This window comes from Protopterus annectens, chromosome 14.part0 (assembly GCF_019279795.1).
Source record: "Protopterus annectens isolate FY-2018-M chromosome 14.part0, PAN1.0, whole genome shotgun sequence".
NCBI lineage: Eukaryota > Metazoa > Chordata > Ceratodontiformes > Protopteridae > Protopterus > Protopterus annectens.
The window spans coordinates 395,108,858-395,132,041 of NC_056748.1; the positions used below are offsets into that span (position 1 = coordinate 395,108,858).

The 23,184-nt window shown below is 39.3% G+C and overlaps 1 protein-coding gene across 1 annotated transcript in view; it reads left to right on the forward strand.

Annotated features, from left to right (window-relative positions):
• The window catches only part of CCAR1 (cell division cycle and apoptosis regulator 1), a 2,906,903-nt gene that overhangs the window by 1,990,288 nt on the left and 893,431 nt on the right, over nucleotides 1-23,184 (forward strand). Inside the window, exon 19 of the mRNA XM_044056158.1 lies at nucleotides 21,593-21,808. Within this exon, the coding sequence (XP_043912093.1) occupies nucleotides 21,593-21,808 (216 nt within the window). The remainder of the gene's footprint in view (nucleotides 1-21,592; nucleotides 21,809-23,184) is intronic.

Genomic DNA, 23,184 nt, shown 5'->3' on the forward strand with positions numbered 1-23,184 from the left:
CAGCCACAAAAGAAAAAAAATTGTGAAGCAGCATTTGCCACCACAGCTGGCCGGTAATTTGCCTCAGACATAGGTGGCTGACTCTGCTGTGGGCAAAGTTGATTCCACAGACCACTCATTTTTTTTCTTTGGATCCCTCTGGGCTAGTCCTTACAGCCACCATGAATGGTGGGCTAAACACATTGCCTGTGGCTGTTGCGGTCCTTTTACTGGGCAAGGGAGAGAGACACTTGCTGGTCTTTGGAGAAGAGACACGGAAAGTGCCCCTGTTTAGCCAAAATGTTGTGTCCATCCCTGAGGAAGCTGTTACTGACAATTTTGGGTCTGATTTTTTCCAGAAATTCCTGTAAAACAAACAAAAACAAAACAGAAAACTAAACATTGTGTTTTCCCGTATCATTTACTCTAAACAGGTCATGTGTAGGGTTTTGATCCCTCTTATAAAACCGTTTCTGGTAAAAGAAAAAAGAGATCCCTCTTGCCCTGAAGAGGTTCAAGAGATTGAAGCTGTAGGGGATCCTTCTTTACCTGAAGAGTTTCAAGAGATTTAACCTGTAGGGGAACGCGAAGGGACAGATGCAGTCTTTTCTCCTCCGGTTTCTAATTAAGTTTCTGAGGAGAGCATGATATCAGAATCTCCCTTTGACAGATTCTCTTTCAGAATATTGCCAGAATGAATGAGTGTTTTCAGGGGGAAAGTTTCTTAATCTCACAGAAGATATTATGATTTGTTGCAACTGAAATTTCAGTAACCTTTTTATGTATCTTTCCATATGTTCTTCTATGTCACCATTGCATTATTCTTCACCATAGGGTTTTCCTGCTAAGGATAGCCCACCCTCCAACCAGTATATCAAAGCCTTTAGATCTGGTATGCACAGTACGTCACACATATGCTACCTGCTCAGGACTTGTGACATAAATGTGACATGTACGGATGCAGTTGCCCAGAACTTCTTTGCTACCATTCCAAATGCCGTCATCGATCCTTGGTCTGAACTTCCTTTGCTGTGCTGATACCCAGCCATCAGATAAGTGCCCCAGTGGTGTCTTTTTTTCTTTCTTAGTGTTGGTCTTGTTTTCTTTTGGTTACTTGGAGTTCATGTCACCCAGGAAGGGAAAATGTCAGTGTGGGAGTCAGATTCCCCATAAGTATCATCATGAACAGTGCCTCTTTTGTTTGGGTGCTTCCCACGACCATACCTCGTGTAGTATTTGTAAGGCATTTGTTCCTAAGACTCTTAGTAGCTGGCTGTCTTCCCTGGCTATCTGTCTCAAGAACCAGTGGCTTAAACATTTGGTCCAGGGTAGTATGTTAGAATCAGTTAACCCCGAGGTGCTACCATTAAGCAAGAAGAAGGCCAAGAAATCTAAGCCAGATTCTTTGGTTGTCAAGTCTAAACTGGACGCCTTTCTAGAAGCTGGTGATAGCTCTGTAGGCTGTTCGGTGTCAATTTTGGATTCCTCTGCCATGACTCCTTCGGAAACCGGCATGGATCCTTCCTTTCACATGTCCTCTGAGGCTTTCAGGTGTCTGTTCCAGACATTGTGGGGAAAGTGCGCTTAGTCATCTCGGGCCCTAGAGGAATTGCACAGATTCTAGTCAGGGAATGGGTTCCAGATACTCTTATTGAGTCTCGTTAAGAGTCGGAACCTCTGGTGTTTGTTAGGGCTGATGTCCCTACCAAGAAAAAAACAGAAGACTAAACAGTCTTCAGTACCTCCTAAGGACCCTCAAAGGGAATGACAGGAGTTTACTCAGGGTCTTTTTAATGCCTTAATTGCCCTGAAGCCTCCCCAGAAGGCCTACTCCACCTTGTACTTCAACAACTTCTAAAAGACCTAGGGAACCTGATTCCTTGGGTGAGGATTCAGAGTCTGATTGAGGGGTCTTTGTATTATTCTTCTCAGATGTCTTCTCTCTTGGCTTATGGCTGTGATAAAGAGGAATTCTTTAGCCCTGTGTCTGCTTTGTAGGAGCTGTCTTTTGAGGTCACAGTAGCCAGAGTGGATGGAATACTTTAAGTGGGATTCTTCTCAGGTGTCTGATATACTGAAGAGGTATTATGAGTTGCTTCAGATGGATACACCTAAACCTTCTGCACTACGTCCTCTTTTGGCTGCTTTGTTAGACACATTTATGGCTACCTCTAAAACTCCAGATTCTCGGCCCCCTGCTCCTAAGAAACCTGTTGGGTACTATAAGGTTCCTGGGGATTGTCACTTCCTGTTTGTGTCCTCCTGCTGATCCTGCTGTGTTGTCAGTCTCCTCTGATAAGCCTTCTAAACTTTTGCCCTCCACCAAGCTCCTGCCTTTGGTTGTGGATAGTAGGGCCATAAAGAGGATTGGAAAGAAGGTCTGTGCTGTTGTTACCTTGGCCTTTAGGGTCATTAATTACCAGACTCGTATGACCAGATGTGCTTTAGCCTTTATTGCCCAGGCTTGTCGGGTTATCTCTGACCTCCCTGATTCTGAAGGAAAGTCCTCTGCTCTGTTTATGTTGGGTTTTACCTGTCAGGTGGCACGCCACTCTGTCATGTGCAGCTGTGATACTGCTGATGCCTCTTCAGAGCTACTGCCTTTGGGTCTGTCATGAGGTGTTATTCTTATCTTTGTCTGCAGTCATTACCTGAGGACATTAAGGCCACCTGCTGGATGCTCCTTTGGATAATAAAAATCTCTTTTAGACTGCTGCTGCTGCTGCTGCTATGTTGAAGCCTGTCCATGAAAAAGGTGAAGCTTTGCAGGACCTTTAAACAAATTTCTGTGGTCTCCCTCCTTAAGTTCCAGAAGGATTATCTTACTAGGTTTGCTTTTGTTCACAGGCAGCCCCAACAAGCCACTAAAGGCAGGAAGGGTGGTAGGAAAACTCCTCGTGCTAAGTCTTCTCAGGCTCCTGTGTTCCAGAAGCCTTCTTTTTCCTGACAAGCCTGCCTCTCTTTGACATTTTGGCCCCCCAACCCACGGCCAGGTTCCTTTGTCTCTTCAGCTTTCCCTCTGTCTTCTAAACTGGCAGCTCACCACTTCAGATTTTTTTAGTTGTAGCTATCATCCACTATAAATAAATAAAAGAGGCACACATATAAAACTTACCCACCACCAGTATATGCCATAGACTTGCAGTTTACAGTTTTCATAGTGTATAAGCTACATTTTTTTCCATGCTTCTTGGAGCAACAGGGGATTTGTATATTCTAGTAAGACAGGTTATCAACTATGTTTCACAAGTGGAATGCCATATATATGTACATAGAAAATTAACCCATGCAATGCTTTAGTAATGAAGCCATAATGTAAAGAAATAGTTGTTCCTCTAAAGAAATTTGTGGGGGAAATCATAAAGTTTACAGCAAGGTATACATGATGTGTATACCTCAGGGTATCTTTTCTGTATTCAAAGACAGCCTTATCATTGTGCTTTTGCATGAAGATGTGCAACCCCGTGGTGGATTGTCTCGCATATGATAATTAGCTGTGCACTCTCTCCCCCCAGAACTGTCCCAGGGAAGTCATCTGTGTCCTGAGTGGCTCAAATAATCATTCATGTTTGTAGATTAGCATGGACACACTTTCCATGTTGCAGTAGTAAACATGGCAAAAGGACTGTGTTCCTGAGGTTCCCCTATTGTGGTAGAGGTAAGCTCTGAGGCGTTTAATAGCAAGGAAGGGTTAGGAAGTGTGTGCATGAGTGTATGCGAGCGACTGCATGTGTGTGTGTGTATGTACAAGTGTGTGTCTGCCTGGCAAGCAGTGTTAGAGAAGTTAAGGATATGTGTGTGTGTGTGTGTGTGTGTGTGTGTGTGTGTGTGTGTGTGTGTGTGTGTGTGTGTGTGTGTGCGCACAATCAAGTGGTTAGGGGGCTGTGTGTATATATGAGAGGGTGGTGGGTGACGGGGTTGTGCTGGCTATCATTCTTCCAGACACCCCTAGATTAATGAGCAAAGTCTGGAACAGTGGCTGGGGGAAATGACACAATGGCTTTGTACTTAGAAATAAAAGTTAACTGTAGAACGCAGATGTACAAGAACAACAATATACTTCAGTACTGTAGCTTCAAATTCTGATGCATTTTTTTCATATTTTGTGAAAGTATTCTTGAATATGTCACATATATGGGCTGTGTCCATTAATTTTCATGAATTTGTGATTAAACTCTGTGAGGTTTTGTATAACATTCTCTAATTACAGCTTTCAAAATATATGGACAGTGATGTATGTTACTGGATTTTTCCGAGTTACACAACAAATTTCTGTTTCCATGCCACGTCTAATGCATAATTCAAAACTGACTTGCACAGAGGCAAAAAACAGTTTATTGTATTTATTTATTAAATTAAAAAAAACAAAACACCAAAAAAAAAAAACACTGAAAACAAAAATGCAGCAGAGGATAAGGAATGTCTCTGAACCACTTCAGTTGAAGAACTTCACAAGTCACAAATCCAATAAGAAACCAGGTTTATTGATACAAGGCCCAATAGAAAGCTGGTAAGCGCTTTCGTCCCGTAACCACAGAACTTCATCAGACAAAAACCCAAAAGGCTTTTAAAGACTAATTCAAAAATCACATTTACTGCATTTCCAACTAGCCACACCCTCTTAAAGTTATAAAATCACTATTTACATAAAATTACACCTATCATAAAACATTTAAGATAAAATGATGACTCAAGGAAATGCACATACCTAAAATACAGGATCATAAAATCTATCAAAACTGTGTCATTGTTCATATTTATATATTTTATGCTATCTTCTTAAAGCTTTTAATCTTAATAGGGAACTGATGGAGATGTTCTCATTCAAACCTGGCCAGTTGCTAAAATCTTGTAGCAACTGCCAGTAAAGTTCCCTCCTTTCCAGTATTTATTTATTTATTTTTATTTAACATTTGTTAACCGGAAAAGTCCGACTTGGAACTAAGCCAATTTTCACCAGAGGCCCCGGGGAGAAACGCTCCAGACGTATGTCTTTGTAATGTGAGAGGAAACCCACACAAATGCAGGGAGGACATGTAGACTCCACACACAAAGAACCCCAGCCGAGAATTGAACCAGAGCACATCTTGCTATGAGGTGACAACGCTACCGCTGCACCACTGCGCCGTCCAGTAAAATTGACCAAGCACCACCCCTTGTTTCTGTTACAATATTATCTATTACGAAAAAACAAAAGGAATGCCCTTCATTCTCCAAAATGTGTTTACACAAAGCATTTTTTTCCTTTTTTGTTTTTATATCGTATAGGTGCTCATAAACACGTTTTTTCAACTTCCTATCCGTTTTCCCAATGTAGAAACAGCCACACTGGTTACACAAAGCACAATATACTACCCTTTCTGAATTGCAATTACATTTACATCTAATACAAATACTAATGTTATTAATGTTAAATATACCTCCCTCTTTTATATATTTACAAAACTGGCGCATCCCACATTTTTTCATCTGCCCACATTTATTTTCATTACTTGAATGAAATTTTCTTTCAAATGAACGTATCTCCTCATCTGCCATAACAAACCAAGCAAAGCACGAAACACCAAAAAAATGCTGAAAACAAAAATGCAGCAGAGGATAAGGAATGTCTTTGAACTACTTCAATTGAAGAACTTCACAAGTCATGAATCCAATAAGAAACCAAGTTTATTGATGCAAAGCACAATAGAAAGCCGGTAAGAGCTTTCGTCCCGTAACCACAGAACTTCATCAGACAATTAAAACAAAAACCCAAAAGGCTTTTAAAGACTAATTCAAAAATCACATGTACTTTATTTCCAACTAGCCACACCCCCTTAAAGTTATAAAATCACTATTTACATAAAATTATACCTATCATTACTTGGTTTGTTATGGCAGATGATAATTTAGGAGCCTCTAGTGAACGAGTGGTTAAAAGCACCGAGTTTAGTGCTTTACAAAGAGCTGTGTTGGACTTAACTAACATTGTACAAAACCTGACGCAGAAGGTGGAGTCTTTTCTCACCACGCCCCCCAGTGATGTAAGATGTACACCGAACACAGCAGGAGAACGGGACATGGAGTCTTCAAACCTGCAGAACACATTGAACAATTTTAATCTACGTAATTCTTCCCAGCATTGCTTGGCGAGCAGTAATTCGGCTTTGGAGTTAAATACGGACATTGCAGCTACTCCTGGTAGTTCAGTACCATGTGGACGATGTTTTATGGATGTTGGACAATGTTCGCAGAACTCTGCTACCATTCCTCAACTAAAGGACTGGCTTACAGCAACTATTTCTTTACACAACGGACAAACTAGCAGCACTGAGGCTGGTAATAAAAGCCTACATTATTTATTAGAGGAATTTGAATATTATTTATCTAAAATAAAATGTTTACATTTAGATAATGCATATTTTCTTGAAAGTTTGAAAGAGAAGGTTGTTCCAAAAGGGTTACGTATGTGGCGGTACCCTAATGGATTGAAAGCTGGTTCTGTATTTTTTAATGAATTAGTGCTCTGTTTGACCAGCATGGTTTCAGTTACATGAATTTAATTGTGAAAAATAATGACAAACTTATTAATGAACTAATGGAAACTGTATCTGAATTGGATCATGTTATTTGTGCACATAGGCAGTATAATGATTTTAAAAGTGAACATTTTAGAATTTTTAAAAGTATTGACCAGCTTACTATTGACATTAAAGTCTGTAAGATGAAACAATTGAGTAGGGATAAAACTGAATATAGTAAAGGAATTGCATACCCAAATCCCCCACCATCTCAGGAGTGGGGTAACAAGTTTAATAAATATGATGATTATGGAGAAAGTGCTAATAATGTTTCTCATGTACACCTTGCACAAGAAGTGGAAGAACCTTTTTTAGATAAGGAGGAATACCCCCCTCTGAGACATTCAGAACGTCTGAAAAACAGGGCCCCCCAATTGGACAATGTGAGAATGGAGAATTATTCAACCCACCAATATCCGAACTATCAGTGGACCCGGGGGGGGGGGGACTTTTACAACAGAGGGTGGAACAACAGGAAGTAGATTATTTTTACCCTATTGAGAATATTGGTGATTTAACAGTACTTGCACCTTTAACTGAGGATTGTGATCATATTTTACCATTATGCAATGTCACGACAAACAGTTTGGGTGACTTTAAGGTATATAATTTCTCGAATGTAAGTCTACATAAGGAACACTGTGATGTTTTTTGCAAAAGGTTTTACCTTTGTACCTTGACAGTGTAGTAATGTGGCCAACACCTTAATGGATTTGAAATGATATGCACACAAAATGAATTTTAGAGTGTTGTTCCAGAATTCATTTACAGACCAGTTTATTAACCCCTCTGGCTGTTTCAAGTACCTATAACCCCTCACTCACTACATCCAATGATTTTATTATTTGAAAAAATATGTGAACATGATATTCGGAATTTAATTTCTAAATATAGATGGGTTGATGACACAGACATTAAGGAAAGATCCGTTATTAAGGAAATTAACGGTTTATTAGATAAAATAAGGATTATGAAGCCTGACAAGGGAGGGTGAATTGTAGTAATGAATCTAGAGGTTTACAATAAGAAAATGTTGTTTATACTTAATGGAAAAGCTTATATAAAATCCTCTTTGAGTGAATTAAATGGCGCATATCTAAAAATTAAGTTTAAACTCCAGGATTTATTTACTGAGGGCTTTATAACCATAGAGGTTTTGAACCATCTCACAGTTATGCATCCAAGGGTATCAGTGATGTTTGGTCTTCCCAAACTGCATAAAAATCGGTTACAACCCCCATGCGCCCCATAGTGGACTCAAAAGGTTCCATTACACAACCCCTAGCTAAATATTTGGACTCTAAGTTGAAACATCTGGTATACAGTGAGGCCCACATTTGTAAAGATTCATGTTTTTTTTTGAGGTCCATTAATGATATTCCAATCAAAGACACCTATATGTTTCTTACGATAAATATAAAAGACTTGTATTCAGTTATCCCTCATAATAAAGGTTTAGATAGGTTTAATGAGTTTTGGTATGAGAAAAAGGTTGAACATTTTGATGTAGTTATGTATACACAACTTATGGAAATAATATTGAAAAATAATTTTATCATTTAATAATGAGATTTTTTTACAGCAAGAAGGGGTTGCTATGGGGTCAGCATGTGGGGGTTTATATGCTAATATAGTAGTAATGCAGTGGGAGAAGAAATATTTATTTTCTTCAAAGTTTTTTACCCACATAAGATACTATACCCACTTTTTGGATGATGTTTTTGTTTTGTGGGATGGACCCTAATCATTAATTAATGAATTTATAGCATATGTTGATTCTACTACACAGTTCTTGATGTTCTCACATAATTTTGATCTACATGAAATATCATTCCTGGATATTATGCTAAGTAAGGGTTATAATAGCAAATTTACATCTAGAATATATAGAAAGGAGACATACTCCAGTTCATTACTACATTATACAAGTACCCACCCATTAAAACAGAAAAAAGCAATAGTAAAAGGACAGTTTGTTCGTGCTGCACGAATGGTGTCGAGCACGGATGAATTTTTAGAAGAATGTGATTGTTTGAAAAGCATGTTTTTAAAGAGAGGTTATCCAGTGAAATTGGTCATTGAGGTCTTTCTAGAAGTAGTCAAATGAGAAAGAAAGTTTTATGTACCCCTTCTATCTGAATTACCAACACAGGAGGGTTTTATGACTAGTGGGATCCGTAATAACTATGATTGTGAATAGGGATTATAACACCTCCTTTATTACTGTATTTACAACTGACAGTTTGGATATAAGGAGGATTTTGAATGAGAATTGGTCTACTCTGAGACAGGATAGAAATATTAGACTACATATAGATGAGAGGCCCGCTTTGAGGAGAGGTAGGAATTTAAAGAGTTCATTTGAAAGAAAATTTCATTCAGGTAATAAAAATAAATGTGGGCAGATGAAAAAATGTGGGATGTGCCGGTTTTGTAAATATATAAAAGAAAGAGGTGTATTTAACATTAATAACATTAGTATTAGTATTAGATGCAAATATAATTGCAATTCAGAAAAAGTAGTATATTGTGCTTTGTGTAACCAGTGTGGATTTTTCTACATTGGGAAAATGGATAGGAAGTTGAAAAACTGTGTTTATGAGCACCTATATGATATAAAAACAAAAAAAGAAACAAATGCATTGTGTAAGCACATTTTGGAGAATGAAGGACATTCCTTTTGTTTTTTCATAATAGATAATATTGCAACAGAAACAAGGGGTGGTGCTTGGTCAATTTTACTGGAAAGGAGGGAACTTTACTGGCAGTTGCTATTGGATTCTAGCAACTGGCCAGTTTTGAATGAGAACATCTCCATCAGTTCCATATTAAGATTAAAAGCTTTAAGAAGATAGCATAAAATATATATATAAACAATTATGACACAGTTTTGATAGATTTTATGATCCTGTGTTTTAGGTCCATGCAGTATGTGCATTTCCTTGATTCATCATTTTATATTAAATGCTTTATGATAGGTATAATTTTATGAAAATAGTGATTTTATAACTTTAAGGGGGTGTGGCTAGTTGGAAATACAGTACACGTGATTTTTGAATTAGTCTTTAAAAGCCTTTTGGGTTTTAATTGTCTGATGAGTTCTGTGGTTATGGGAAGAAAGCGCTTACCGGCTTTCTATTGTGCTTTGTATCAGTAAACTTGGTTTCTTATTGGATTCGTGACTTGTGAAGTTCTTCAATTGAAGTGGTTCAGAGACATTCCTTATCCTTTGCTGCATTTTTTTCAGCATATTTATTACATTTGTTAACTGGGAAAGTCCGACTGGGCTAGGAGACCGTTTTCAGCGGAGACCTGGGGAGAAAAGCTCCAAAAACAGTACAATGTATACAATATACAATAGAATATATTCTTTGAGTAACACAGCATTAGTTTACTATACAGAAATTCAAGGACATTAAATACATTTCTTACTTACAAAAACATAAGTCGGTCTTGGCAAAAATAAGGATTGTTTCACTAAAGAGTTGAGAAATCTGCAAAGATATATTTAGAATCCACAAATGTAATGAAAAACAGTGTACTATAACTACTGAGTCAAAATTCATAACATTGCTAAAACACTGCTGGCACCAGACCAGATACATTTCTGCAGTGGTGTGCAAGTCTCTGCCTCCTTTTTCAGGGATTCCTCCTCCTCCTCAAGAGCAACTTCCTCATTTCTCAGAGGGTCTTGTGTCCCTGCTAGACTAGGGAACTATTCAAACTGTCCCTCCTTCCCAAGTAAGACGGGGATTATACTCCAGACTGTTTGTGGTTCCTCGAAAGGAGGGCACTTGGATGCCTATTCTGGATCTCTACTTGCTCAACACCCTTCTCAAAGTTCCTTCTTTTCGGATGCTTTTTCTTCAAACCCTGTTTCCTGTTTTGCTGCCCAGGCTTTTCTGATGTCCTTAGATCTGAATGATGTTTACCTTCATATTGCTGTTCACTGTCTTTTTAGGAAGTTTTTACATTTCTCTGTTTCTTCCCCTCATTTTCACTTCTCTGCTTTGCCCTTTGGCCTCTTTATTGCCCTAAGGGTATTCAAAAAATGCCTAGCTACTGTGATTGCCTTTTGCAGACTCCAAGGCATTCATATTTTTCCTTCATTAGACAACCTGTTGATTTAGACACCTTTTCCCAGTTGCCTGTTACAGGCTGTAGTGTTCATCATAGCTCTCCTTCAAAGTCTGAGGTTCACTGTTAACTTCCAAAAGTCTGTCCTTACGACTCCTCAGGATCATGTGCATCTTGGCTGTAGGAGTCCGACAGTGCCAATGTTGTCCTGTCTTCAAACTCCATTTGTCCTTGACCGCTTTCTTTCAGTCTCTTTGCCTACCATTCCATCCAGAGAGTTTCTTCTGACCCTAGGATTCATGGCCTCTTCTATTGCAATGCTCAAAGAGCAAAAATGAATACGTTATGCTGAAGTCCCAACGTACTAAAAACTAATAAATCCAAAAAAGAAGTAGCAGGACACTGCCAAGATAAAACCAATAAAATCACCGTTTATTAGACAAGAAGTTAGCGCTTTCGGGATAACCCTTCATCAGACATGGTTTTAGAACAACAAAACAGCCATATTTAAAATACAGACCATCCAATCATCTGCTTACAAAAACCCGCCTATTCTGTAGTGCAGGTTTAATTGGTAATACATCATTAAGACCCGGAGGTCTATGAGCCCTCAAATCCACTATCCATTTTGATTCCGCTAAGGCTGTTTTATGTTGGATATCACCCCCCCTGTCATTAACCCTAATGTTAACTATACATCTGAACTTAAAAATATGCGTGGGGTACTGGCTTATGTGTCTATATAGGGCATTGCTCAAATCACAGTTCCTGATGTTGCTCAAATGCTGCAAAATCCTAACTTTAAGCATGTTATTTGTCATACCTATGTAGAAACATGCACATTGTTCACAATTGGCCATATAAACCAAATGCTGTGTCCTACAAGTTGCCCTCCCCTTAAAATAAAATGTTTTGCTCATAGCAGGATGTTTGAAATCCGTGTCACCCTTTATATACATACATGCCTTACAATTACCACAAGGGTGTGTACCTATGCTCATACTTAATGATGACCCCCTATCTAAATGTACTTCTTTACATAACAAATCTTTTAAATTCTTATTTCTTCTATAATTAAACATGGGACGATCACCAACTACATCCTTCAGTCCCATGTCACTTGTTAGTATGTTCCAATTGTTCTGCACTATTCGACAAATATCCTTGATGTTACTGCCATAAGTGAAGAATAATTTGGGATTCTCATTCCTGCTTTTATTCAAACCAGTACTGTCCTGTCTATCCCTATCTGAATAATTCATCCAAGGCTTATATCTTGTCTTCCTACATTGTTTATTATTATTCAAAACATTATTAACTAAAGATCTCCCATAACCTCTATCAATAAGATGTTGATCTAATTTGTGCAACTCCTCATCACAGCATGCATCCTCAGAGCATATCCTGGAGATCCTACTCACCTGACTTTTTATGATGTTGGGAAAAATATGCCTCGGGTGCATGCTGTCAAAAGACAGCAGTGTATTTTGCCAGCATTCCTTTCTATAAAGCCTCGAAGTGAAACCTACCGCTGTCTGTTCCACACAAACATCTAAAAAATCTATCTGAGTGAAGGAAGTTTTAGCACTAAAACTCAAAAAAGTAGTAGTGGTATGAAGAAAAGCTAAAAAGCAATCAAAGGTGGGCAGATCCCCATCCCATAAAATAAAAACGTCATCTACAAACCTGACATACAACACGACATTATTTTTCCATTGTGGGTTGTTCAAAATGTCCTTAGTTTCCCACTTGGATAACACTAAATTAGCATAAGTGTTAGCACAGGGGGTGCCCATGGCTACCCCCCGTGCTTGTCTATATAAAGACCCTGGTCCCAGGAAAACATTATTATTCAACACCAAGAGTAACAAACTTTCCACAGTGAGTCGCATATGCTCCGTTACTCCCAAATTACTAATAACTTCACCCACTGCTGTTACCCCATACTCGTGTTCTATAACAGTAAAAAGGCTATTAACATCCAGTGTGACCATTAATAGCCTCCTTCCATTCGATCTAACCACATTGGCTAATAGCCCCAAGAAGTGCCCTGTGTCTTTTAATATGTTGCCAATTTTATCCAAGTAAGGCTTAAGAGTGAATTCTAGCCAAATTGAAATGTTTTCCGTGACCCACCCTCTCCCTGAAACAATGGGCCTGAGTGGTGGGTCACTAAAGATTTATGAATCTTGGGTAAGGCTTTGAATATGGGTGTGGTGGGTTCCTTCACTCAGATAGATTTTTTAGATGTTTGTGTGGAACGGACAGCGGTAGGTTTCACTTCGAGGCTTTATAGAAAGGAATGTTGGCAAAATACACTGCTGTCTTTTGACAGCATGCACCCGAGGCATATTTTTCCCAACATCATAAAAAGTCAGGTGAGTAGGATCTCCAGGATATGCTCTGAGGATGCATGCTGTGATGAGGAGTTGCACAAATTAGATCAACATCTTATTGATAGAGGTTATGGGAGATCTTTAGTTAATAATGTTTTGAATAATAATAAACAATGTAGGAAGACAAGATATAAGCCTTGGATGAATTATTCAGATAGGGATAGACAGGACAGTACTGGTTTGAATAAAAGCAGGAATGAGAATCCCAAATTATTCTTCACTTATGGCAGTAACATCAAGGATATTTGTCGAATAGTGCAGAACAATTGGAACATACTAACAAGTGACATGGGACTGAAGGATGTAGTTGGTGATCGTCCCATGTTTAATTATAGAAGAAATAAGAATTTAAAAGATTTGTTATGTAAAGAAGTACATTTAGATAGGGGGTCATCATTAAGTATGAGCATAGGTACACACCCTTGTGGTAATTGTAAGGCATGTATGTATATAAAGGGTGACACGGATTTCAAACATCCTGCTATGAGCAAAACATTTTATTTTAAGGGGAGGGCAACTTGTAGGACACAGCATTTGGTTTATATGGCCAATTGTGAACAATGTGCATGTTTCTACATAGGTATGACAAATAACATGCTTAAAGTTAGGATTTTGCAGCATTTGAGCAACATCGGGAACTGTGATTTGAGCAATACCCTATATAGACACATAAGCCAGTACCCCACGCATATTTTTAAGTTCAGATGTATAGTTAACATTAGGGTTAATGACAGGGGGGGTGATATCCAACATAGAACAGCCTTAGCAGAATCGAAATGGATAGTGGATTTGAGGGCTCATAGACCTCCGGGTCTTAATGATGTATTACCAATTAAACCTGCACTACAGAATAGGCGGGTTTTTGTAAGCAGATGATTGGATGGTCTGTATTTTAAATATGGCTGTTTTGTTGTTCTAAAACCATGTCTGATGAAGGGTTATCCCGAAAGCGCTAACTTCTTGTCTAATAAACGGTGATTTTATTGGTTTTATCTTGGCAGTGTCCTGCTACTTCTTTTTTTGGATCTATTGCAATGCTCCCTCTTGCCAGACTGCATATGCAGAAGCTTCAGTGGTACCTCAAGTCAGTTTTGCTTTAACATACCACCCTCTGGATTTTGGAGTGCCTCTCCTTCATTGTCTCAAGGGGGAATTTGAGTGTGGATTCAGCAACTTACCCTCAACCCAGGCCTGCCCTTTCAGCCTCTGGTCCTTCTCAAGAACTGTTCACCGACACTTCAGTCATAGGGTGGGGGGCTTCCCGTGGTCACCCAAAAGTTCAGGGTCTCTGGTCCCCCCCATCAGAAATCAGTCCAAGTCAGCATCAAAGAGAGGAGAGGTCTGATTATGGCCATTCAGGCTTTTCACCCCATGTGTCTTGCAGGGAACCTGAAGGTTTACACAGACAGCACCACAGTGATGTGGTATGTCAACAAGCAGAGGGCACAGAGTCTTGCCTTCTTTGCAGGCTGGGATTTTACTGTCAGTTATCAGCTAAGCCTTCAAGGAGTTTATCTTCCTTTAGAGCACAGTCTAGTGGTAGACTCTTTGAGCAGGTTAAGAACATAGGTTCACAAATGGATGCTTCACAGAGACATGTGTCTGGACATAGTTTATTGGTGGAGAGTGCCAGCTCCTTCTTTTCTGTTCCAGAGTGCCATGCCACTGTCGTGGATGGCCAGCACCCTTTCTTTTCCTTGGAAGGGGTGTTTCTCTATGGCTTCCCTCCTTTTCCTCTACTTCCAAGAATCCTGCAAAAAATTCATCTGGACTCCCCAGGTATCCTGCTAGTGAGTCCTTTTTGAGCAAGACAGCACTGGTTTCTCCTTGTAGTGCTTCTGGCCATGGGCAGTCACCACAGTTTACCTCACAGGTTGGACCTCCTCATAGAGAACAAGGGGTCACTCCTCCATCATCCATCCTCACTTGTTTACTCTTCAGCTGGCACTTTGGGTGATAGGGTTTTGATCCCTTTTAGGTATCTCTTTCCTTAGGATGTGCTCAGGGTTTTACAGGAGGCAAGAAAACCTGCAACCAAAAAGTCTCATATGGCCAAATGGAAAAGATTTTCCATCTGGTGCCATATTTGTAGCCAGGAGCCTTTTTCAGTGGGGGTCCCTCAGGTTCTTTACTATTTGTGTGAGTTGCCTCAGTCTGGCTTGGCCTATTCTTCTGTGAAGGCCCATTTATATGCTGTTCTGCCTGTCTGCCCATGAATTCTCATTTGGCTTTTTGTTCTGAAGTCAAACATTTTCTTAAACATGTCCTGCATCTTGGGCCCCAAAGGAAGCCTGTTTCTCCTTTTTGTGACCTTAATTAATTTTTTTTTTTGGAAAAAATGACTCCGCATCTTTTGAGTCTGCATTTTCAGCTTTTCTGCAACACTGTACCTGGAAGACTGTCTTGTTGCTTGCTCTTACTTCTGACCTTCAGGCCATTATAGCCATTTCTCCTTTCTTGGTTTTTCACAGAGACAGGGCGTTGGTTTAATACGCAAGTCAGTAGGCCTGAATACACCCTCAGAAGCCGGTGCTTGCACAGCGGCTCCAGACCCATCCAAGGTAGTGACATCCACAGGTTCCACAGTTGAAGCATCTTGCGGCATACCGGACTCCGAATGGGTCTCAGTAGAGGCCTGCGAATCTAAAGTAGCGGGCATCAGGGGCCTGCAAAAGCACCTCACTGAGTACCAGCGAACTGGCGATTGGCTTAGGAGAAGCGTCGGCAGCTTTGGACCTAGAGAGCCTGTCTCTGTCTTTATCTTTCAGTTTTTTCGAAATGTCGGTAGTCTGATGGCTTACCAAAGACGTATCTGGATAATTGAACTGAGCACCAAAATATTTAGAAGCGAAAATATACTGACGACAAATAGTTTGTGTTTAAATAAGGCACAAAACCAACAGCGAGGTACGTCGTGGTCTGGCCCTAGGCAAGGAATACAGTACGAATGAAAGTAATGCAATGATTTACTTTTACTGACATCGGTTTAGAGCAAGAAAAAGTTTCCCCAAGAGGGTACTTAGCTTTTAGTTGAAGACTTCGGTTCTGAAACTCGAAAACGAAAATTTCAGGAGTCGGTCTACCGGCACTTGCGAACTGCTTCTGCTTCGGGCACGACAAGAAAGACTGATGTAATGGCGTCGGCTGCTTGTTTTATACCCCCGATGACCTGACATCATGGAAGAAGAGACAGCAACCGACACAGGACCCAAGACTTTATTAATCAGGCCTACTGAGAGCTACTGCAAGCAGATAACCCAAATGTGATGACTGCAACAGTGAATACACTCGAACATCTACATTTATGATAAGTGTACACAACTGTACTTCCTGTTCACTGTTGCATTATTCGGTCCCTCCTTCCATCCCCCATTTTTCCTTATGATTTGGTTACCCTCCTGGCCAAAGGTTCCTCTTTTTCCATCTGCATTTTCTAACTTTTGATGCGCATCCCGTTCTTACAGACTGTTCTTTACTGGGGCAATTCAGTTATGGGTAACTGTGTCCATATGTCACCTTTATGCCTTATGTCCCTAGCCCAGGGATCATACGTGTGACATATACAGTGCATACAAGATTTAAAGGCTTTGGTGTACTGGCTGGACATTGTGCATTCCTTGGCAGGAGATCCCTAAGGTGAAGAATACTGCAACAGTAAAGAGAAGGACATTTACTGTTATGGTAAGGTTTTACACATGTACTTTTTGTCTGCTTTGGAGTGTGTGTGTGTCATCCTGCAATTTTCCTAACAGTCAGCCTGCTGCCCTTTAAAAAGCTGATAGAGTATATAAAATCCCTCAGTCTTTCAAGATTTTATACAACATTCCCGGACTTGACCAAGCAGCTATTGCTTTAGTGAATCTCATCTGCTGCTAAACACTTTGCTAATTCTAATCCTTTTCCTTATGACAAGGTGGGAACATTTTTGACAAGTTTAGGAAAAAAGTGTACATTTCTGCAACTGTAATTTTTACTGTTTTAAACTGTCAGGCTCACATGTTAAAATTATCCTGGCTAATTGTGAAGGTATGAGGAATGTTTTGGCATCATTTTCTTCTTGTGAGAAGTATGCAGTTGTATAATTTAGTTTCTTCTGTTATACAAGTCACTACTTATCGTTGAAAATATGTTTATGATTCTGTGGATTCTACCTCCAGAGCTGCTGCCATTGGAGCTGTTTTGATGAGGATTCCTTGGTTCTGTTTTCAGAACCTCCCAAAAGATGTAAAAAATGAAATTTTGAATTCTCCCTTGGACAGAGAGTTTTTGGACTTTGTGCTACAAAATTCATTAAACTGTGATGAAAGGGGAAAGCTGATTCAGGGGATCTCTCGGATGTTTCTGCCTTGCTTCTCTTAAGTTTTCCAAGGGATTTTCATCTCCTTTAACTTTGGCAAACGCAAAATAAACAGTCCCTGCAGAATGTTGGTAAGCAGACATTTAAAAAGCAAGGGCAGGAAGGTTCTAGCAAGAAACCAGAAAACCCCAAAATAAAGGACAGTCAGATAAGTCAGAATGAGTATTTGAAGGACCTTGTTCATCCCCCATCCCACTCCACCCTGGCAGTCCCTTAATCCTCCCAAATAGTCTGTTTCCATTTCTCTTTGGCAACATATTGTTTCAGACAAACGTGTTCTGACCATCTAGGCTACAGATTGCCAATGGGAGGCCCTCCTTCCTTTCCAGGAATTCTTCTTCACCTGCCAGACCAGACTCTTCTCTTTCCTTCGACAGAAACACCTCACAATTCAAAAAATAAAAAAACAAAAAAAGGAAAAATCTTAAAGAATTGTTAAATAATAATCTAATTGAAAGGAAAGAGAATATCATGATTTCAAAGTTGGGTACATATCGTTGTGGTTCTTGTAATATTTGTGATAAGGTTGTGAACCTGAGTATCATTAATGATGTAAATTATACTCCCAAATATCTCTTTAATTGCAAGTCAACAGGGGTGGTTTATATCTTGGGATGTTCATGTAAAAATATGTGGTATATAGGACAAACCAAAAGGTTGGTTAGGATACGGATTTTAGAGCATTTAAAAGACATAAGGAACCAAAATCTGTTTAGCCCTGTTGCTAAGCATTTTCAAGAAAAACATGGTGGGTCCTCTAACAGTTTAACATTTAGTGTTTTGGGAAAACCCTTCCTTCAGAGGGGAGATGATGTTGTAGGAAAACTATTGGAACTTGAGACTAGAATGATTTTCAAGTTCCACACCTTAAAGCCTAATGGTAGGAATCAAGAATTAGGCATTTAATGAATTATTGATGTTTAGTACACGCTTACTTATTTACTTATTTATTTATTTATTCATTAATGTATTTATATATTTATATTCATGTTATAGAAATTTATGGTTGGTTTAAGGTCACTTTAAATAATCCTTTATTGTTAAATTGATTAATTAGGGGATTAATTTGTTAATTGTTTAAAAGAGAAGTGTATATAAATGTTATGAGTACATTGAATTAACTGTGATCCTTGAAGGCGAACTGCCGAGGTACCAGATCGTTCAATAAAAGAAAAGCAAGTTACTGGTGAAGTACTGGCTGGCTGTGTGTTTTTTTATTTTTTTTTCTTCTCTTTCCTTCGTCTGTCTTAGCGGATGGATTAGAAATTGCACATCCTTCCTGTTTGGAAAAAGGATTTTATTCAAAAGTGTCTTAGTGCCAAAGAAAGAAAATGCCTGGAGACTTGTTCTGGGTCTTTCTTTCTTTCCTAAACAAGTTTGTGAAAGAACCCAGGTTTAAAATTCTTTCAGTTCACAATCTGTTACCCCCTTCTTCTTCATTTGAGTTTTTAGTAGCTTTAGATTTAAAAGGTACCATCACTTTCCTGTTCATCCAGATTTCAGGTGTTTCTTAATGTTGTGTGTGTCTGGATCACATTATCAGTTCCCTGCCTTACCCTTTGAACTATCCACTGCTGTAAGAGTGTTCACAGTGTCTATCATCTGATAGCCCACTACAGACTAAAATGTATCTACATTTTTCCATATTTAGATGAGTTGCTTATCTTTACAAAGTCTTTCAAAGAGTCAGGAATCTGTTGATTGGGTAAGGGATGTCCTATAAGCTGGAATTCCAAGAGAACATTCTTAGTTTTTTCTAGTGACTTCTGACAGAATTATTTTCCTGAGATGCCTGCTGGCTACTTCAGTACAAAAAGATTTTCTTCCACAGGAAACTATAGAGCTATATTTAGATCTATTTCTTGAGTTTTCCATCCAGATATTAGTCTATATGAGAGGATACCTTAGGATTCTGGGTCTCTTGGTATCCGTGATTTTCACGATACCTCTTGCAACACTCCACATGAAAAGGAAGCAGTGGTATCTGAAGTCTCATTGGTCCCAGCATCGATACACATAGAATTTTAAAATTCCAGTCTTGGGATTTATAAAAACACAGATCTTGTTGTGGAGACAGATTTCTGAGAATCCAGTTCTCCCATTCTCCCCTCCTGTTCCAAAGCAGTCAGTCACAACAGATGCTTCAGACTTTGCTGCGGAGCAGTATCAGTAGACATAAAAGTGCTAGATCTATGGGACAAAATAAAAAGACAGGCCAAAACACACAAACATAAAGGAGATGCTAGCTCTTATAAATGCTGTCCACACTCTGAATCATTTGTGATCCCCGGGGCCTCTTCCAATGCTTACAGGCAACACCATAGTAATGTGATACCTAAACAAGCAAGTGGGAGAGAACCAAATCTTACCCTTATGTAGGCTAGTCATGTTTGCATAGGATACAGCTTTTACACCACAGCCTCACTGTACAGGTATCTTGCATTCATTCAAAGCAAAATTGTGTGGCAGACAAAACTGAGTAGGACAAGGGTATACCCTCATGAATAGAACAACTCAAATAGACATTTTCCTCTCTTTGCCTCTCCTGTCTAGGTGCAATTAACACAAGCTTCCTCATAGACTGGCTTTACTTACACAAGATCAAGGGTATTTGATACATCCTGAAACCTACCATCTGCAACTAACTGCATGGATAATAGGGTTTTAATAACTTTTTGGCCCCTAATTCTGAGGACATGCAGCATATATTAATAGAAACAAGATTGCCTCCTTCTAGAAAATGATGTATTAGCAAATGGAAAAGTCCTTCAAGGTGCTGTCAACAGTAGAACCAGCACCCATTTAGGACTAGTGTCTCTTTGGTTTTACAGTATTTTTGTGAGAGTTAATATCCCATAGTTTGTCAGCCATTTCAGCATGTCTGCCCATAGATCCTCCACTTTTGATACAATTTCATGCCAGTATGCTTTTGAAAGGGACCCCATGTAAGAAACATCCCAGAAATCCAGCGGCTCCTCCTTGGGATCTTAATTTATGTGTTGAAAAAGCTTACAGTTTTAAAACCAGTTCACCCAGCTGACTTGAAGTTCTTAACATGGAAAATAGTCTTACTTATTTTCTGACCTTTAAAAGAAGCGTATCTGAAATACAAGCTCTTATGGTGGGCCATCCTTATCTCATTTTCCACAAAGGTAGGGTTTCTTGGAGAACTAATCTTTCATGTCTAAAGTATTATCCATGTTTACATTAAGCCCGTCTGTCTATCTCACTGTCTTCTTTCCAGAACTCGGATGTTCACAGACAACTCAGGTACTATCTTGATAGAACTAAATCTTTCAGAATTTCTGATCATTTTTCATTTCGTGTGAAAAAGGTAAAATGAAAGTACAACCTTTGTCAAAACAAATTATTTCCAAGTGGTTGTCTCAGGCTATGACTTTTTTGTTATTCCCACAACAGCAAAACTATTCAAGGAAGAGTTGAGAGTCATTCTGCCAGGGCCTTTGCTTTGTCTATGAAGTTTTGGAAAGGGTTGAATTCGGAAGCAGTCTAGAAGCAGCAACTTGATCCTTGGTGCATACTTTTACAAAGCAATATGAATTAGATTCCTTCTCCAGGTCTGTGACAGGCTTTGCTGGGACCATTCTTCAGGGGCTCCTGGATCCTTCTACCTTCCACCTCTTTTATGCTATGGTAATCTACCCATATAGCTAAGCTACTGTTGCAGTGATCCTAATGATCAATATAGTGTAGTTGTTTAAGTAAACGTACAATAACTGTAGATATTCAAATGATCACTGCTGCAGTAGCTTCTCCTTCTCTCCTTCCCCCTTATTTTTTGTCTTATTATTTCCAGTATGTGGGCATATATATATTTTTTCTTTTCCTAGCAATGTCTTGTCAAGGTTTAGTCTCTCTCTCTTTCTCAGATGGCATGAAAGCTCTGAAGAGCTTGTCGCCCAAACCAGACTTTTAAACTGCTCAGCTCAAGCTGTCTAACAGGGTTAGGCACATGGAAGGTGCTCTGAAGCTTTGGAAGTTGGCTTGTCTGGCTGTTATATCCTATGCAACATGTAATCCATGTAACTTAGGCTACTGCAGCAGTGATCATTCGAACATCTACTGTTATGGTAAGTTTGTTTGCACAATTGTACGTTAAACAATAGCCTACTTTATACCTTCATAGATTTTGTTTTAGCTTGTGTATACCGATGGAGTTTGCAGTTTTAGTTGAGCTAACAAGATGATAATTTTTCTATTAGGATGAAGAAAAAAAACGTCAGGAAGAAACTGAGCGTCAGCGTCATGAAGAAAATGAACGCCAGCGGCGTGAAAGGCGTTATATTTTGCCTGATGAACCTGCCATCATTGTGCATCCTAACTGGGCAGCAAAAGCTGGAAAATTTGACTGTAGCATCATGTCCTTGAGTGTTCTACTAGATTACAGGTTGGAAGATAACAAAGAACACTCTTTTGAGGTAAGATAGACACAGTCATGTGTTAGTAATACCATTATTTTCTGTGAGCCAGCACATTTACATTACATGGGATGTTATCTAGTACAACATTGATCTTTTTCTTTTAGAGATTTTTATGTGGATTTCTGGAGTTATCCAGCCAGTGGGGATGACTTATTGCTCTGTTCCCTGTGAATGATCTCTTTGCCCACATTTGTAAGAGCCAGTCTCCCACAAATATGTTGATAAAGCTGACCAACACAGTTACTACATCATTCCCAGTAGTTGCAGTTTTCAGATGTCCTGTTTCCTGACATTGCAGGATTCATTTGAGTTTCTTCAGGTGTTTGACTTTGAAAACATATTCAGTTTGTGGCAGAAGCTGACTGAGCACAATTTTAGTAGAAGTAACTTGCAACAGGCTAGATGAAGCATTGCGAGCTGTGGCATGTGACCCACAATTATATATTTACTAAGAGAGGCAGGGTTTGTACTTGTACATGCTTCAAATATGTACATTACTATACAGTTACTTGCACCTGTTCCTTGTGTTTCCCATCCCTCTTTGTCCAGTGTCCCATGCTGGCAGAGATTCTTTCAAAGTGTTTGGCATTGTCCACAAGGACTGTAGCTGTATTGCAACTTGTAGAAACCAATGGCATTATATAAGGAAGGCCCCTGTATCAGTAAATCAAAAATTTGGGTTTACTGAGCAGCTGAGCTACATTGGCCTAGTCATTTCTTTAGTAAGGGGTTCCGGCTTGTAGCTCGCGAGACATTTCCCTGTGAGCTACATCGCTGAAAACAGCAGCACTTTGCCGTAGAATTGTATGACTGAAAAGCATAGCTGGTGCAGTTGTACACTATGAAAAGAAATGTTTTAAATCATGGCAATCCCTAAAGACAGCTACTCGGCTGTATGCTGACAGAGACCGCCGCGCTAGATGTGTTACACATTCCTTATTTTCATTCAAGGAATGCATTTATTTTATTGTCAGATGTTCTGACAAAAAATAAATAAATAATAGAATAAATGTATTCCTTGAGTGAAAATAAGGGATGTGTAATGCATCTAGTGTGGCTGTCTCTGTCAGCATATAGCCGAGTAGCTGTGTTTAGGGATTGCCATGATTTAAAGCATTTCTTTTAATAGTGTACAACTGCAGCGGCTGTGCTTTTCAGTTGTACCGCTTTAAGGCAAAGTGCTGCTGCAGCCGTTTGGTTTATGCAATTTTTTTTTTCTTCTTCTACCACTGAAAGTGTTAAAGTAGATGGTGCAAGTCTGACATCTAAACAACATTGCCGTATGCTCTCTTCAATTTTTCTTGTCATTGAAACAACAGTGGAGGGGGAAAATTGCATCTATTCTTCAGGTAGTATGGGTACCTTCATAAATC